The following is a 17839-nucleotide window of genomic DNA, read 5'->3' as shown; positions in this document are numbered from 1 at the left end:
TAAATAATCCTGTTTTATTTTTCTTTGCCCTTTGCATGTTGGGAGAGCTTGGCAAAAGATCCAATGCTATGGCTTTGGTGCGTACGGCCCGTGTTCCCTCAGCAGCCCTGGCATTCACAAGGTTAAATCACTGATCAACATGCACTAGAGGGCTTCTGCTCTGTGGCAACGGGGTTGATGCCTCCATATGTCCAGTTACAAAATAAGCACTATTAGCGGGGATCAAAGAGCTGCCCATAATAGCATTTTCTAAAAGCAGCCTGTGAACTAAAAACCTTGGCGAGAACAGTCAGTTGGCATTCTTGAGCCAGAGCAGACCCAACACATTCCTGCTTTTCATTACCCTTTCATGCTCTCAAACTGTGGTATCAACTTCAGAATCCTGGGGTATTCAGCCACTGTAGCTTTTGTAAACCCAACTTTTCCAAGCTTTCTGTGTAATAATTATAGGATGTTAAACACCTCAGTTTCGTCCGTTCTGTTCACCTTGTCCCTCCAAATGTTTCCATACTCAGACCCAGTGGAATCGAAAAATTCTCTAGCCAAAGGTGTATTAATATTGCTTTTTTCCCCTTCACTTTCATTTTCACACACTTTCTACTTCCTTTCCCTCGGGCCTTTGTTTGTTTGTTTTATATTTGACAAGGAAATGTGACTTCTGTGAAAAAAAATGCTAACAGTAGCCACATCAGCTGGGAAATTCTGAGAGACATTTCTGGATTGGGCAGGGCAAAAGTCTTCCTTCTGAAGCGCTGGACTGACCTTCCATGAACAATCCTGTTTCTTTCTTCTTGTGTCAATCATGTTGTGAAACAATAGGGCAAAAAAACAAACATCAACACCCCCCCCCTGCTCTTAAGGACACTTGCAGACAGTTTCAGCCCCATATATTCCTGAGAGCATTTTTTTTCCTTCTGGGCAAAGAATATGTAGGAAGAAATGTCCATTCAAAACTTTGGGCATGTTTCAAAGTTGTAGAAGCATTGCCATTGACTTATCCCTTTCCCAAATAAATATATCAATCCACTCCCTGTGTTTAAATACATATATATAGTGTTTAAACTAAACTTCAGGTGTCCATGGATATTTACGAGGTGAATCCAATATTTTAAAAGTTATAGCCATGAAATACATCCTGTGGAAAGAGTCAGCCAAAGCTCAAGGTATTGTTAATGCCTCCAGAATGTTAACGTTGCCTTCACTGGAAAACATGACGCATACTTAAGTTCAGAAATAGGTTGGTGTTGCCAGTTTCTAGATACTGAAAGCACACGTTAAGGAGAAAATGCTGGCTCGTAAATCTTAGAAATACAGTTTTTATTGATGCAACACTGTTATGCTGACAGTACTTCGTTCTTTACTACCGTATTTGCCGGTGTATAAGGCGACTGGGCGTATAAGACCACCCCCCAACATTCCCACTCAGAATGTAGAGTTTGTTATATACTTGCTGTATAAGACTACTCCCTCTTCCGCCTGCGTGATTCTGCTTTGGCTGCATCATGGGGAGAGTTCTTTTTGCTTCTTTTGGTTCTTTTTCGGAGAGAGCCAGGGTTTGCTGGAAGAAGGAACAGCAGCGAGGTGGCAGCCATTTTGGAGAGGCGGCAGCCATTTTGAGAGGTAGCAGCCATGTGGTCGCATCTCAAAATGGCTGCCGCCTCTCTGCTGTTCTGACAGTCAGCTGTTTGGCGCTAGAGTCAGGCTGTTCCCAGGCTAGGAGCGGGGTTCTACTCGGTCTTACTACCAGGTAAGTGACTTCGCTGGGAAAGAGGGAGGGTTTGCTGGACATGCACCCTGCGTACAAGACGACCCCCCCACTTGGAGGGATGTCTTTCAGGGCCAAAAAGTCATCTTGTACGCGGGCAAATAGGTACTAGTAAACTGTCCTGAAAGTGTGGGTTCTGGCCATGCAGTGTTGTTAGTGGGCTTGAGAGATACAGCTTCAAGAACATTGCTCGTGAATCCTGCACTGCATGCAATCTGCTTGGGCTCTTACAGTGCATTTAAATTCAATTGGATTTGCTTTTGAGTAGTCACATGCAATTGCACTGTTTTGTGTCTATACAAAAGAAGGAACTGGAGTAGACCCAGCAGATCAACTGTTGATAAGCCAACACTTACATAAACCCCATGGAGTCAATGGGTTTACTCTAGTTAGGATTAGCAATAGGACATTGGCCAAAGAATGCTGCGGGCATCTTAAAAGCTAAAATGTCTTATTTGGCTTACGTTGTTGTGGTTGACAGTCTGCTTCATCAGATGCAAGTAAGCTATTATCCATGAAAGCTTGTGCTAATTTTAGGTGCCCTGAAGATTCAGTTTTGTTTTAATATAATAGTGTGTATTCCACAGAATTAACCTTGATTTTCAGCAAGACAAGCAAAATGTTGTCTTTCAAAATAGTAAAAACAACATTTTTAAGTGTGTGTTTTTTCACAGGCAAATGTATAGCAAGTAATTTGAATTTTATAGGCATCTTTATTGCTATTCCAATTAAGGCTGTAGTGCTATGCCCACATAACATAAAGCACATCAGAAATGAGCTAAATTGAATGGAATTGGACTCACTTCTGAGTAGACATGCATTAGATTGCAACCTGGAAAAAAATGCAACCTTGTGTTTATATAACAAAGTATATAAACAGATGAATCCAACATTAGAAGAGAGAAATCCTTTAATACTAAAAACATCTGATTGTCAAAGCAGATGCTGCTCATGGTTCTCATAGTTTCCTCAGTTTTGTAACTGATCATCGGCAGCTAAGCATCTCCTTTTTTTTAACGTTAGTGTACTTGCTTAGTCACGAGGATCTGCCTGGATCACATTTCACATCACATCTCCAGTGGATTTCAAGGGAAGTGGTATACCTCAGTTGGGTTGGAGCAGCTGTCTGCCAAAGACAGATAGTGCTTCCTAGAACAGGGATCAACTGAAATCATCCAGAGCATGTGTAGTTAATGAAGTTATATGTCCTGCCCACATGGGTATATTGAAGAGTCCTTATGAAGACGAGAAAGAAATTGAGAGCACATAGTTATTCCTCATTGCTGGATTTTGGTTCCTAATTTGGCCTCTTGATGGCATTAGAAAGATTAATAATAGTAATTCTATTGTTTATACCAGTGGTTCTTAACCTTGGGTTACTCAGGAGTTTTGGACTGCAACTCCCAGAAGCCTTCACCACTAGCTGTGCTGACTGGGGTTTCTGGGAGTTGCAGTTCAAAAGCATCTGAGTAACAAAGGTTAAGAACCACTGGTATATACAGTACATCTAAGAGAGAACCTGTAAGTACAGTATCATAATAAGTATCATAGGAGTATGCTTTCTGAAGACAGAGAAGGACTAAAGCTGTTTTGAAGACATCAGTTGATACACCTTACTTTCTTTTTTCCTTTTTTCTCCTTTCTGGTCTTCTTAAATGTTTGTAATATCATACGATTCTGCCAGAAAAGAATATTTGTCTTCTGAAACGTATTTGGCCCTTCCAAGCTACCCTGATCCGTCACAAGATTATCATGGGATGGTTGCATAACTCATGTTTTAATTACTGTAGCCCTAAGACACTAATTTAGTTCAGTTTTATCCTGACTACATATTGGTATTGTTAAGGTTTATGACCCAGTGATTTACAAGGCACAATGCATCTGAATTCAAATTGGATGCATTGATTGTTTAATTGAGTACGAGGGAATGCATGTAATTTTAAGCCATCACATTGTTAGAGTGTGGTAATGCACTTGAGAAGATAACCCAGTTTTTCTCAGGTTTTTCTGTTAATGCTGACTTTTGGGAAATCAAAAAGAGAGGATTTATCAGTTTCTAAAAAACATTTTTAAATGCTTTTAAGAATTTAAAAAGTACAGTGGTGCCTCGCTTAATAGGCGCCCCATTTAATGATGAAATCGCATAGCGACAAACTTTTTGCGATCACATTGCGATGTTTTAAATAGGAAAAAATCGCTTTGCGATGATCGGTACCCTGTTTCGCTTACCAATCATTGCAAAGCGATGATTTTCTAACAGCTGATCGGCGGTTCCAAAATGGCCACCGGGAAAAAATGGTTGCCTGCTATTTTCTGGGATGGATTCCTCGCTTACCGGGCAGCGAAAATGGCCGCCGTATGGAGGATTTTCGCTTTAAGGTGAATTTTAAGCCCATAGGAACGCATTGAAGGGGTTTCAACGCATTCCTATGGGCTTTTTAATATCACATAGCAACGAAATCGCTTTGCAGCTATTTTTGCTGCACTGATTATCGTCGCTATACAATGATCAGTAACTGTATCTGTTAATGGCTCTTCAGTCCTGCTTTGCAAACCTGTTTTAGAAAAGATAGAATGAGGAGTTTCGTGGCATTGGAAAACTTGCTGTCAGGCACCAAGGAAGTAGAGAGGGTTGTGAGATGTTCAGCTACAGTATAATAATTTTCTGCTTATCTACTCTCTGCTGATATTTACGTTTGTTTGTTTACCTATTTGCTTATTTGTTTATTCCTTACCTGATAACCAAAGATCTCTGGATGGAGTACAGACAATAAAACAACATAGAAAAATGTACAGAAGTTTAAATCCCACTATGTCAGAGTCAACCCATGGTCATTGGGTTCCAAAGCTCAAGTGAAGGGCAAAGATTTAATGGTTTCTTACATCTAGACAGCTGTTGCTGGAAAATGATGCTCCATTAGATTGATGCTTGCTTTGATGCAGTATTCTTATACTTAAAAAAAGACAAGTATGAATATCAAACGTCGTACACTGAATATAGTGCCTCTGTTATAGTTACATTGGAACCTAGAGCAGTGGATTCTAGGTAGGGTTTGGGAAAATAAATTAACTGCATCATTAGAAGTTGCTCTGGCTTTCTATGGCAACTTTTAATGTGCCTTATGCAAGTGTGCATTATAAGCTGCACACCTTGTCACATTCTATTACCTACACATGCAACTTGTTCTTTACTTTGCTGGCATAGAATCTTGTTACATCCATGGTGATACAGCATCCGTGACCTTCAAAGTTAATTAGCACTTTCAGTGTGTTTCCCAACATTCTGCTTTCTGCGGAACTGGCTCGCAGCTCAGGAAAAGATAGCCTCATCTACGTACATTTTGATTTAATGTCACTCATCTCCAAGCCCATTAATGGGAAGAGGAAAAAATAAAAGTTGAGAGTGCATAAACAGAATCCTGTGTTCCCATCTCATAAACTTTTCAGTCAGTTCTTAGGGAAGGTTGCTATTTTGAACAGTTCTCCTAAGAACACCCCAATGGCTAGTGACCAGACATACTTTTTCAAGGTCTGCTCACTACTTTATCTGGTAGCTTGATAATGGAAAGTGGTAAATCTGTGGAGGTTTTCAGAGGGCATGTAACTCAGTGGTAGAGCATATACTTGCACAGAACAAATTCCAGTTTCAGTTTGTTTGTTGATTTATGAGCACTTATAAACCATTAGGGATTTCAAAGTGATGTGCCATAATGAAATAAACAGCAGAAAACAACACATGAAGTCAATTTACAGTGGCCTCAATCCAACAACTAGTTCCAGATGGAGTAGACCCATTAAATCAAATGCTGAGTGGTTAATCAACACTCAATAATTCCACTGATTCAGTTGATCTCCTCTAGTTGAGACTAGCAGTTGAACTTAGACCAATATTTACAGATAAAATACATCTTAGGCTAAACTACATTAACTACCCTATTAATTTTAGTGGGTCTGCTCTATGTAAGACTGACAACTGGAATTATCCCTGATAGCATGTTGAAATCAGTTCCATCTCTTGCATTTCCTGGCACCTTCCTCAATTGCCAAATGAAAAGAAGATAGGCAGATTTTTGTTCACTTAGTTTCTTATCCAAAGTTGGCATTTTTGGCATTTGGGGGACAATGTTAAAAAACCTCTTAGCAAATGGGCTCCATCATGCATTCAGATGAAGCTGTAAATGTTTGCAGATTCATAGAATTATAGCACTGGAAGGTACCACAAGTGTCATCAAGTCCAATTGCCTGCTGATGCAGGAGGTCTACAACTGAAGCATCTCTAACAGATGGCATGCAAGGAAAGAAAGTCTATCACCCTCCAAGCATGGACTGGTCACTGTCTCTCATTTTGGCCTACCTCAAAGGGTTGTTGTAAGGCTAGAGAGAGAAGAAAGAATCATGTATGATTTTTGAGACATTGGAGGAACCGTGGGCTAGACATGTACAGTACATAATTTAGAGCTGTGCAGATTTGTATTTTTAGACTATGACCCAAGAGAATTCCCCAGGCAGAACGGTTAGTGGGAATTGCCTACGAATCCTGGACAGTTCTATAGTAAATCATATATAAGAATATAGATTTAACAAATACATACAGGTGAAACAAAAGCCAGGAATGCATGAGCTCAAGGCTGCTCTTTGATTGTAAAAGCAAATCATGGTTTAATGTTATATTCGAATGCAGCTAACCATTATCAATATTCGGGCACATTCCATCAATGTTAAGATGTGTTGTTTTAGTATCAACAGTAACAAGAACAGCTGTATATTGTATATGCGTCTCTGGCCTTCGGTAAACCTCTGTGATAGCACATGAATACTGGCTAGCTGAGATGATTTTTTTTCTGAATCCAGATATACCACAGAGAGTCTTGTGGCACTTTAAAGACTGACAGGTTTCACTAGACATAAGCTTTTGTGGATCATAGCCCACTTCTTCACGGCTACCCCTCTGAAAATGCACAATACATTTATGTATCTCCCTACTTTTATGACATACACAAGTGGATGCTGACAATCACATCTAGATGACTGTCAACAGTTGCTGTGGTGTCTTTGCTTTGTAAAGGCCTTGACAGGATTCTGAAATTGTCAACATTCACATGTAAATGTCAGCCCTTGCCAACTTTCAAGCATACACTGTCACGTTGGCAACTCAAAATCTGAAGAGCTCAAAAGAGAATCTGAAGAACTCAGACTTTGTCTCCTTCACTTGCTCCACATGCTATTCAGAATCAAACTTCAGATTAGATTAGGGTTTCCAGCTTCCAGAAAATATAGACCAAACATATGTTTATTCATATATGAATATTCATTATACATTTGCTTTGCTAATTTGGAAAGCTCTACTCACTTCAGCTTAATGCTGTACATTCCCCAGTTAACGTGTGAAAATGGAAAGAGGCATTTCTACCAAAGCACTCAAGAGCTCTTGTCTGTAGAAATCAAGCACAGAAAGATGTGATGTATGACAATGTTTTTAAAAGGCTTTTGGGCAAGGGGATATGACCAGCTCAGTTTCAAAAGTGGTTTGCTACATAACATGGAAGATAACTGGCCATAATCGTGTTGTATAAGTTTTGCTTGTGGAACAGTGATGACATTGACAGCAGGGGGAGATTTTTGGTAACTAAAGACTTCCTCCTTCTGCCCCATGATCCCCACAGCTTCTATGCCATGAAGGACGGAAGGAGAAGGTGTTTAGTTTCCAAAGTTCTCCCCCGTCAGTGACATAATCACTGTTCAGCAGACGGAACTTGTGCAACAGGAATTTGACTGTTGTTTCAGGAACCTTGGGACCAAAGGCCACTTAAGGAAAACTAGGTGTTATGCAGTTCTTTGGATCTTGGCTTAGAGTGAGGCTTTCCACCTACATTTGCTAGCACACCAAGCAAAGCAATTACCCCGAGACTTTAGGAATGTAAATTGAGACCAACATTGAAAACTGTGGGCAGAGTATGTCCTTTGAGGCATTGCTGAACTGCAACTCCCAGCATTCCCTACCAGTGGCTTTGCTGGCTTCTGTATGACTGATGGGAGGGACAGTCTAGCAGTTGCTGCCCTGGGAGTCACTCTGCCCACCTCATTTGTGATGAAGTCCTCTCAGTTCTGTTGAAAAGATGTTTGAACTTTTCGTGGCTGATTCTCAGTGACACCTCCATTTAGGTTGTCCTGAACGGAAAGACAAGATACAGCCCGCTCCCTGCTTTTAGAAAAGGAAACCACAGGGTGGATTAAAAACTGATGGTCCCAATTCTCTTATTCTCCTTAAAAGTACTTCACACAAAATTCTTTATTCTCCTTAAAAGTACTTCACACAAAATTCTGTGCATGAAAGTTGCACTGAGAGACAGTTGAGAGTTTGATACCCACACACACCTATGTTCAGAACCGAGATCTCCTCTTCTGTCTGAGCACAGTAATCCATAACTTGGAAATAATTGGTTAAAAATTATTCAATGCCAATAATTTTTGACTGCAGTTTTGAAAATTGTCAGTTTATCAGTTGCGAACCGTACTATATTTAGGCGAGTTGATCAATGTGCATTATTATAAATTGTTCCTTTTATATTGTTGTAATTTTTTAAATTAACAAATAATTGTCAACTTCTTTCGATCAGTGATTTGGGTAACAAACTGATTCAATATTTTTTTTCTTAATGTTTGAAAAATAAGAATGCAACGCTCTGTAATAATTTCATATCACAGTCTTAACAGCAATGCTGGTGTTACGGAGATCTGAGCTAGTCTCAGAAAATAATTTCTCTTGGAGAAATTATTTTTTGGACTACAGCTCATCATTTCTGAGAATTCTGGAAGCTATCATTCAAAAAAAGTTTTGAATGTTCTGCTTATTTTATTTTATTGAGCTATAGCTGTTGTTTTCGCATGTGCAGATATTTTCACATAAGAGCAGATACACTTTTCTCATTTGAATTGACTGCAGTGGTGCCTCACTTGATGAGGATAATCCGTTCCAGCAAAATCGCTGTAGAGCAAAATCTTCGTCAAGTGAAATAAAAAAGCCCATTGAAACGCATTGAAAACTGCTCAATGGGCTAAATACCTCAGTGTCCAGTGAAGATCCTCTTCATTTTCCGATGCCTGTGCAGCAAAAAATCCATCCTAAAGCACAGCGGGGAGCCATTTTACACAGTGGGCGGGCATTTTGAAACCCGATTATCAGCTGTTTTGATCGTCGTAATGCGAATAATCGGTTCCTGAAGCAGGGAACCGATCATCGGGAAGCGAACTTTACCCATTAAAACATCGCTTTGCGGTCGCTTTTCCTCATTGTCAAGCAGATTTGTCGTTTAACGAGGTACTCATTAAGTGAGGCACCACTGTATTTGGGTTTATGTGGACCATGGAATGCAGCTTTGGGGTGTATATTAAAAAATGGAGCAGTAGTTCTGTATTCTGTTTTTGTCTGTGCACATTTGAGATGTAAACTCTAAAAAGGAAAATGTATCAGTTGAACAGACAGAGAAGGCAGAAAACTTGTGCAGTTTTCTCTACATGCGGGATTTTTCTCAATAAGAGTTTGTCCAATAATTCAAATGTGACTTAAAGCCATGGTTCCCAAATGTGGAATCCCAGATGTTCTAGGACTATAACTCCCAGAAGCCCTAACCACCATATTCGTACTTATAAGTCAAGGTTTATAAGTAATGGTATTCCAAGAACTTCTGGGGCTTAATTGTGGCAGCCACTGACATAACGTGTTCAAGACTTATGGAAATGGACTTAGACTTAAAAGGGAAACCAGAGAGATGAAGTACAGTAGTTCCAGCTGTAGGTTGGCACTAGCCATGTTCCAGAAAGTGATGTGCAAATTATGTTAATTGTATGCAACTAATAAATGCAAATCAGCCACATTTTCCTCAGCACATGATACATGCTCATTGTGGCTTTCACTGCTCAGCAAGCTGCTTATCCCCCTGATTTTAATCAAGGCCTTCTGCTGGGTGATGATGCAAATCATGATTATATTAATCTGTCTACCTTAGAAGATATGTTTAAAGAGACATACCCATTTGGGTTACTCTAGTGAAATAGGTATTAGAATTGCTATCAGAGACATTGGGTGGCAAAGATTCTGTCAGTGTGTTATACCCTTGAAGCTGCTGAAAGACTGGAAGATATACATTACTTTAAAAAAAACTTTTGTAGGCAAGAACATGCTTCATTGGATGCATGAGAGTACTTGTGTGAACCTGTTTCATTATTCCAGGATTCAAAGAGAAATCCTACAATATATTTTGCTGGATCACGTTGATATGGACAATGACTGTGTCAATCCAATACAACTATCCTCAGACTTGCTTTGACGGCACATAACAACAACAAAGTCACAATAGCATATTAGACCTGCTCTCCTGCCATTAACCAGAAAAAATACATTGGACTCAACACGAGTTCGAGTTTGGAGAGTGTCTCATTGTTCATTGTGGATCCTAGGTAGTTAAAGTTCCCAGAATATGCTGGCCATGCAAGCTAGAGGATTCTGGACATTGTAGTCCAAAAAGTAACTTTCCCAAGAACTGATAATCCAGTAGTGTGTAGAAAACAATAGGAGGAAGACAGTGATTAATAATAGATACTTAAATTGTCTTAGTCATGATTTGCAGAGAAGCAGTTGTGATCAACTACGGCAACAAAAAACAACAGTGAGTCTTGTAACACCTTAAAAGACTAAAAGATTTATTACAGCAGATGTTTTCATGGAATAGAGCCACTTCATACACCTGGTGTAAGTGGACTCTAATTCAGGGGGAAAAAAATCAGTAACTATACATTTGCTAGGTCAAAATCCTGTTGAATCTATTTCAACTAGAATAGAACTGTTGATTAAATCAGTGTGATTCCTGTAAGTGTTGAGTGACCCTTTTAGCAGTTGATTCCATGGAACTGGTACCTGGATTTAGGCCTTAGTCTGTAAGATGCGACAAGTCTCTTTGTTGCGTTTTCTCTGCATTGTTATGGCTTCATATGGAGTCCTGTGATGCCAAAGAAGAACTGCTGGATAGCTCAGTGGTTTAGGTCTCTGGCTGGAGAGCCAGAGGTTGGGAGTTCGATTCCCTGCTGGGCATCCTTGGAAAATGGCTGGACCTCAATGATCCATAGTCCCTTCCAGCTCTGCAGTTCTGAGATTATGATGATTGTTACTGAATGTCTGTTATTTCCACCATAAGTGACAGAAATCTCTTGTAACTCCTGTAGATAGTCTAATCGGTCATGGTGTTTTTAAGAGCCAATCAAAGACTTGGCTCTTTAGGCAGGCCTTCCCTCCTGTCAATATTTAACTTTTACTTCTTACTTTACCTTTTCCTCGCATGGCCCATCTTGAACAATACTAATACAGTGATGCCTCGCTTAGTGAATCCATCGCTAAGTGAAATAAAAAAGCCCATAGGAACGTATTAAAACTGATTTAATACATTCCTATGGGCTTAAAACTCACCCTTCTGTGAGTTTCCTCCATTGCGGTGGCCATTTTGGATGCCTCGTTAGCGAGGCAAAACAGCTGTCGCCATTTTGTTTTAGCGGCGGCCATTTTGGAACCGCCGATCAGCTGTTCGCTATGCTTTGATCCCGTCCGCGCAATCATCGCATAGCGAAAAAAGCCCATAGGGGCCATCGCTGAACGAACACTCCAGCGATGGCTCGGGACCCCTCGTTGTGCGGTTTCATCGCATAGCGAAGCACTCGTTATGCGAGGCACCACTGTACTATTGATTTAAATTGTTTTAATTGTTTTACAATGTGTTTTCTTGTAAGCCTCCCTGAGTAGACTCTGTCTAGAAGGGCGGGATATAAATCGAATAAACAAATAAATGGTCTAGAAAGAAAAAAAACTACATTGTTTTGTTATTGCATTGTTACATGTATTTCATTTGGATGGACTCAATAAGCACTGTATTGTTTTCTGTCTTTCTAGGGACGATGCATGAACTTCACCCGAGTGCAGTCTCAGTGAAGGAAGGAAAAAAAGCAGTGGGGAAAAAAAATCTACCCCTTCTATATTGAAACCAAAGGAAGACAATGAAACACTTCTGTGAGAACCCGCAAAAGAACTTCAGTCTCTCAGACTGGGCCTTGGGTCCATTTGGTTCCACCACAAGCCACCTAACTGCTGCACTAAACTCTTCTGTCCGCCATTTTGTTTTCAAGCTTGTGACCTCACATTATATTCCTTACAGTATTATTCAATTCGTGGTGGAGACACAAAGAACGTTGGCTTCTCATGCCCAGAGTTCCCTGGGAAATCCAGTACTGAAGCTGCAAGCGAATCGCCAAAGACCCGGCTTTGGTTGTTCCGCTAGTTGAACTATGGCTCCTCAAGCCTTTATGTGACTCAAGTCAGGAGCTGCTTTGTTTCTTGGATGTGAAGACGGCACTTGTTATTTAAATAGGAAAGTATTTGCCACAGGCATAAGACTGAAATTCCCACCAGGCTTGAAAAAAATGTAAGAGTTCATTGCCTTGCAGCGATGTCATATCACTAAATCCTTCCGAGTCCCATCTTCTCTCCCGCCTCCATCGGGTTGTGCCTTACGGGAAACTTCTGACTAAAAATCTTGTCACTTTAACACTGAGCCGTGCGCATGCATGACAAAATGTAGACACAGCGCCTCAAGGTATTGGTGGCAAGCAAGACTTTGCCCTTTAGTTTCTGAAGACACCTTTCTTTCATTATGCACCCAGGACAGGATGAAAAATTAATAGAGCGTTATTCTCCAGGAAGACAGCCTGAAACCAGAGGTCTTGAGTGGAGATCGAGAGAACTAGTGCTTCAGGGTCTTGGCACTGTGGCTAATATTCCCCCCCCCTTCTCAGTGTCCAGCATTCAGTAGTGCATAGAAATATTACCCTCTGTAAACATATCTAGCAGTTCTATTATTATTATTATTATGAAATTGGAGGGGGGAAGGGAAACCCAGCCCCACAAAGCTGGTATCTCAGGGTCCGTCTCTTTCTCCTCCTCCCTCTCCATATCTCCAAGGGCTTTCAGCCTCACAAACCAGCAACTCTCTTTGCATGAGAATTTCAAAGTTTAATTAATATAATTAAAGGCAACAGCAAGCAGCAGCCTGTGAAGGTTTTGCTCATCTTTTTTATGCCTTTTGACATTGAATGACCTATTACTGTATGCGCATTACTCAGTTTTTGAGGGGGTACCATGCCTTTGGTGGAGATTTAGCACTGGGGCCAATGAAGAAAAGAGGGAGGGAGGGAAGAAAAGGCAGGAGACCTCCTTCCCTCAATTTATAAATTAAATATACAGGATTGCCGGCCATCAGAAAACGTTGACAAAGTATGTATTATAATAATTTTTTTTTTTAGAAAAAACCAGCGTTGTGTCACGTCGGCGGTGCCAAATTATGTTAGCGTGAGTGGAAACACTGTGGGGGAGGAAGGAGGCAGCAGCTGAAGAAAAAAGCTCAAATGATCCAGTCACTTTCGATACTGTACTTCAGATGCAAAATGGATATTCGAGTCGAAACCTGACAAAGTGCGCCTACTTTGATGGCAACCGGTATAGACAATGACCAGTGGCTGGGTCAGTGGGATGTCTCTCTGCGAGCAGGGAGGCTTATCAAATGACACTAAAAATAAGTTCAGCAACCATCACGTTTGAGGGGAAAAGGCGAACATTTCACGTTTGGTGGGCATGCATGTGCGCAAAACGGGAAAGAGCGAGAGGGGGATGAGTGCTGGTCTAATTATCTCCTTTGTTGTTTTTCATTGAAATCTCAAGGGACTTGAAATCATTCCCTTGGTCGATGGCCAAATTTACGGCTCTTCCCAACCAGGACTTCCACCACGACGCCTCTCGCTTGCATCTGTTATTGGCTTGAGATTATTTACGCTACCAGTAGCAATGTCGACACCCCCCATGAGAGCTCGCATGAATAAAACCCTCTACCTTAGGTTCTATTACAGGTCATTTCTCTCTTTTATTTACACCCCTCTTTCCATTGCCATTGCACCAGTCGACTGGAATTGCATTCTCCTCTAGCTGCTGGCTGCAGCCAGTAGACACACCTTCCATCACATGTGTTCCAAGAAGGCATGTCACAGGCTAACTCAGGGGATTTCTGCTCGTACAATTATTTAAATTCGTCAGATGCTACAGCATGGGAAATACGCAGTGTTAGCAATGTGAATAAAACGGGAAAAGGTACCACCACCATGCTTTCCTGCACACTGTAGCAGGAGAGAATTCTACTTTTAAGACAGGATCTTCAGACCATCAGGAAAGGAATGTAATGTCATCCGTTTCACGTACACAGAAGTTGCACACATGTAATTTCTCCGCAAGTGAATATTTAGTTTACTGCAAATCCTTGGTTAAGTCTGTGTGGAACCTGATATACATATTTTTTTTGCTCATGGTGAAAAGCAAATAATGTACACTTTGCTAATTTGCTGCTCTGAATTTATCTGCATAGATGATACTTTAGATCTAGATACTGAACAGTCCACTACTGCATTAGAAATAAATTCACATTCCATATATATAAAAAAATATTTGAACCAAGATGTTTAGAAAGACAGTTAACTTTGTACTTTCCTTTAAAACAGTATATTAGATACTTTTTTAAAAGGGGGAAAACAGTAGCTATGGCACTTGTGAGAGCAAAGAGTTTCATAAAATTAACATTTAAAAGAAAGTGGTAATATATTTGTAGAATTAAAAAGACCATATTTAAATTTGACCGTATAGTTCAATTTTTTAAATGTAAGAAATAAAAGACTCAACTTTTTGATAATTTATTATTATAGTGATTTATGCAGAACAGCAACAAAGGTTTCTCAGGGTCTAACATTGCTTTGATTTCATTATTTTATGAAACTCTTGTTCACTGAAAATAATAATTTCACAGATACATATATTTGAATGTTGGTTAAAACGGGACATAATGTAAGGGAAGACCTACTTTTCAATGCCTCTGGTTTAACAATAGCACAGCAGTGTTTACCAAATTTATGCTTCCACACAAATGAACCAAAGTATTGTTAATTTAAAATGTTTATTAAAGTTATATGTTTATTAAAGTTATATGTTTACAAAATTACAAGTTGTCTTTATTACTATTCGGATTTCACAGAATAGTTATTGGGATCATAATACTTTGGGAAAGTAAATATGGACTTCAATCCTGCAGCATCAGAAGGTGATTCTGAAAGCTGAATTTGGGGAAATAAATAGCCATTGATTTTTCAGCACATTCTCAGACTTGCACAAGAGAGACCTGAATGTGACAGAACTAAAAACATCAGAAGGGACCTTATCCTGTGTGTGCATTGGTCTGTGTATGTAGTTTTGTACTGATGCCTCAGTTTAGTTCCAGTCTCTATCATGGTATTCCAAACTCCATACTGTGGATTTGCCTATGTAATATGTGGAGTTTTTATGCAGAGTTGTTGCTATGTGCCATTAAATTGAAAACGATTTATAGTGACCCGGATGGGTCTTTCAAAGTAAGTGTGATATTTAAGGAGTGTTTTTTTTACCAGTTCCACTTTCCTAGTAAGTGTCCATTGTTGAGTGGGGAATCAAACCCTGGAATAAATTTGTTAAGGTTGTCCCAATACTTTTTTTCTGTGTTAATTATAAAGTTAAGTTTAAATCCAAAGATATGTGATTATTCCATTCTCATGTAAACGTAATGGTCACAAAAGATCTAAAAGGTGTCCTTACTTAAATTCTGCTGAAAGCAGTACAATACTAGTGTGTGTATCCATATAACTAACATGAATCATTATTCATATTTGCTGCATAGTACTGATTCTTGGAAGAGAAATGAAGGGTAATAAAAGCTAGCTGCTTCCTTCTCTGTCTTAAACACCTTATTTTACTTCCCCATTTTTTGTAACATATAATCTTATTATAACAATATGAAAGCTCATCAAAACATTTCAAATGTTTCATTTTTCTCTTTACGCTAATAGTCACCATAGCTTGGTAAATCTGACAGATATTTTGAAATGAACACAATATTATTTATCCTGTCAGTTGTAACTTAGAATATATGCTGTTAAAATGCTTTCATTGTTAAACACTATCATGTTCACTGTGGAAAGAAGAGTTTAGTTTTGACATTTCGGTCACAATGTCCAACTGGTTACAGAAGACTCTACATATAATACAGCTTTGTAATCAATTATTTAGGGTTATCCTATGAAGAACATAAAGGGATGACTGGGTACTTTTAAATATGAGGTGTATTGTGTTGCTTTGGCATTATGTACATTTTAAAAAGAAACAGATGAAAAATAGGGATGGCTAGAGAGTGAATTCCATGAATCCACCTACCATGTGTGGCTTCTCATGATGCCATGTTTAAAACTGCCGTCCTGCCATCAAGTCTCTGTTCACGACTTGGTTTCGACCCCAACAGGCTCAGGTAGCTGGTTCAAAACCGACTCAACCTTCTGTCTTTCCAAGGTCAATAAAATGAGTACACAGCTCACGGGGGGGTGGTGGTGGTGGTGGTGTTACTCTGCATAATTAAAATTATAAACAGCCCAGAGAGTGTTTTAAGTGCTAAGGGGCAGTATATAAGCAGCGCAATTCACTTTGCTTTTTCTTCAGAAATTCATACTTTCCATTCCGCCTCTGCTGATCCTCTCTACTCATCTTGAACAACAGTTTGTGTTCTTCTCCAGCTGGACATTTTGGCCCCAGTCTGCTGCTTTTAACCACAGGAGCCCTTCAATACAGCCTTCAATCCCCTTCTCCCTTCTGTGTCTTCAGTTTATCGCATGCTGTCAAGTTGGAACCAACTTACAGCGACCCTAATAGGGCTTTCAAAGTAAACGAGCTATTTAAGAAGGGATTCTGCCACTTCCACACTCCTAGTAAATTTTATGGCTAAGGAAGGATTTGAACCCAAGTCCTAACCCATCACTCTATCCACTACACCACACTGGGTATCCGTGTCTTAAATTATAACATCTGTAAATTCAAATCAGCCAGCCAAGGAGCCCAAGATTATTAGCTTGAACCTCAGTGTGATCCTCCTTCTCTTACTCTCTCAATTTCTTCCAAGTGAATACATACCCAAACACACAAAAATACAATTCTAGTGTCATCATGTCAGTCTTCAGAAGCTAAGTAGCACCAAGCTGGGTTTGTTTTAGGATGGGCAATCACCAGGAAGGAAAAGGAATCTGTAAGTACAGCTCGGGAAAGAATTCTGCCACTAACTCTGGAAAACCATTACTGTCTTTCAGAGTTGGCAATACCAATGATCTGACTCTGTATGAGTCAACTTTTAATATTCCTATATTAATGGTTTCAAGTGCTTTATTTTACTCTAAAGTGGGGATGGAACAGAATTCGGATGGTTGAGGGTTTCTTTCCTAAATTATCCATTTTGCATTTCTCAAGACTTGGTGCAGGATAAAAGCTCATTTTGCCTTAGAAATCTGCTTATCTGCAAGACTTCCACTATGATTTGGAGGAATAAAATATCTACACAATCATACATGCATTTTTTTAAAAAAAAAACAAGGAAATTTCTGCAACTTTAAAATATGCACAAACATAGAAAGTGCATGCAAAAAATTTGCATTAGGAAAAAATATGTAAATATATGTGTACATTAAGGGAAATTAAAAAAAATGCATGAATTGAAGAAAGCAACCAAGTCTTGCAATCTGATAGGAACAAAGACGAGACAGGAATACAGGTAAGGTTGAAAGTAAAGCAATGAACTCAATATAGACATCTTAATATAGACTTTAGAATAATACCCCTATCCTAAAGTAAGTATGTGGCCACAGTCCATATCAGGGCCAATGTGGGCAGGTGGGGGGGTATTTAAATGTTTCTGCATCTCTTTTTTATTAAAAAAAATTGTCTGCAATACGCAGATTTTAACACACAAAAAAAACGCTCTATGGTATCACCCCACAGACACGTTTACAACTTCTATGCAGGGGAAAGAACACATTTATGGATTAAAAAACAGACAGGGCGGTTTAAACCTCCCTCTCCAATGTGTGATAGATCCAGTTTGACTAGGCTCACATAATTTATTTAGCATAAGATGCTGCATACTAAGA

The 17839-nt window shown here is 39.5% G+C and overlaps 1 protein-coding gene across 1 annotated transcript in view; it reads left to right on the top strand.

Annotated features, from left to right (window-relative positions):
- The window catches only part of ANTXR2 (ANTXR cell adhesion molecule 2), a 147821-nt gene extending 132980 nt beyond the window's left edge, over positions 1-14841 (top strand). The window contains exon 17 of the mRNA XM_073002039.2: positions 11703-14841. Within this exon, the coding sequence (XP_072858140.2) occupies positions 11703-11741 (39 nt within the window). The 3' untranslated portion in view covers positions 11742-14841. The remainder of the gene's footprint in view (positions 1-11702) is intronic.
- Positions 14842-17839: the final 2998 nt, after the last annotated feature.

The sequence above is a fragment of the Pogona vitticeps genome, chromosome 5 (assembly GCF_051106095.1).
Source record: "Pogona vitticeps strain Pit_001003342236 chromosome 5, PviZW2.1, whole genome shotgun sequence".
NCBI classification, from domain to species: Eukaryota; Metazoa; Chordata; class Lepidosauria; order Squamata; family Agamidae; genus Pogona; species Pogona vitticeps.
This window is presented reverse-complemented; position numbering and strand designations above follow the sequence as displayed.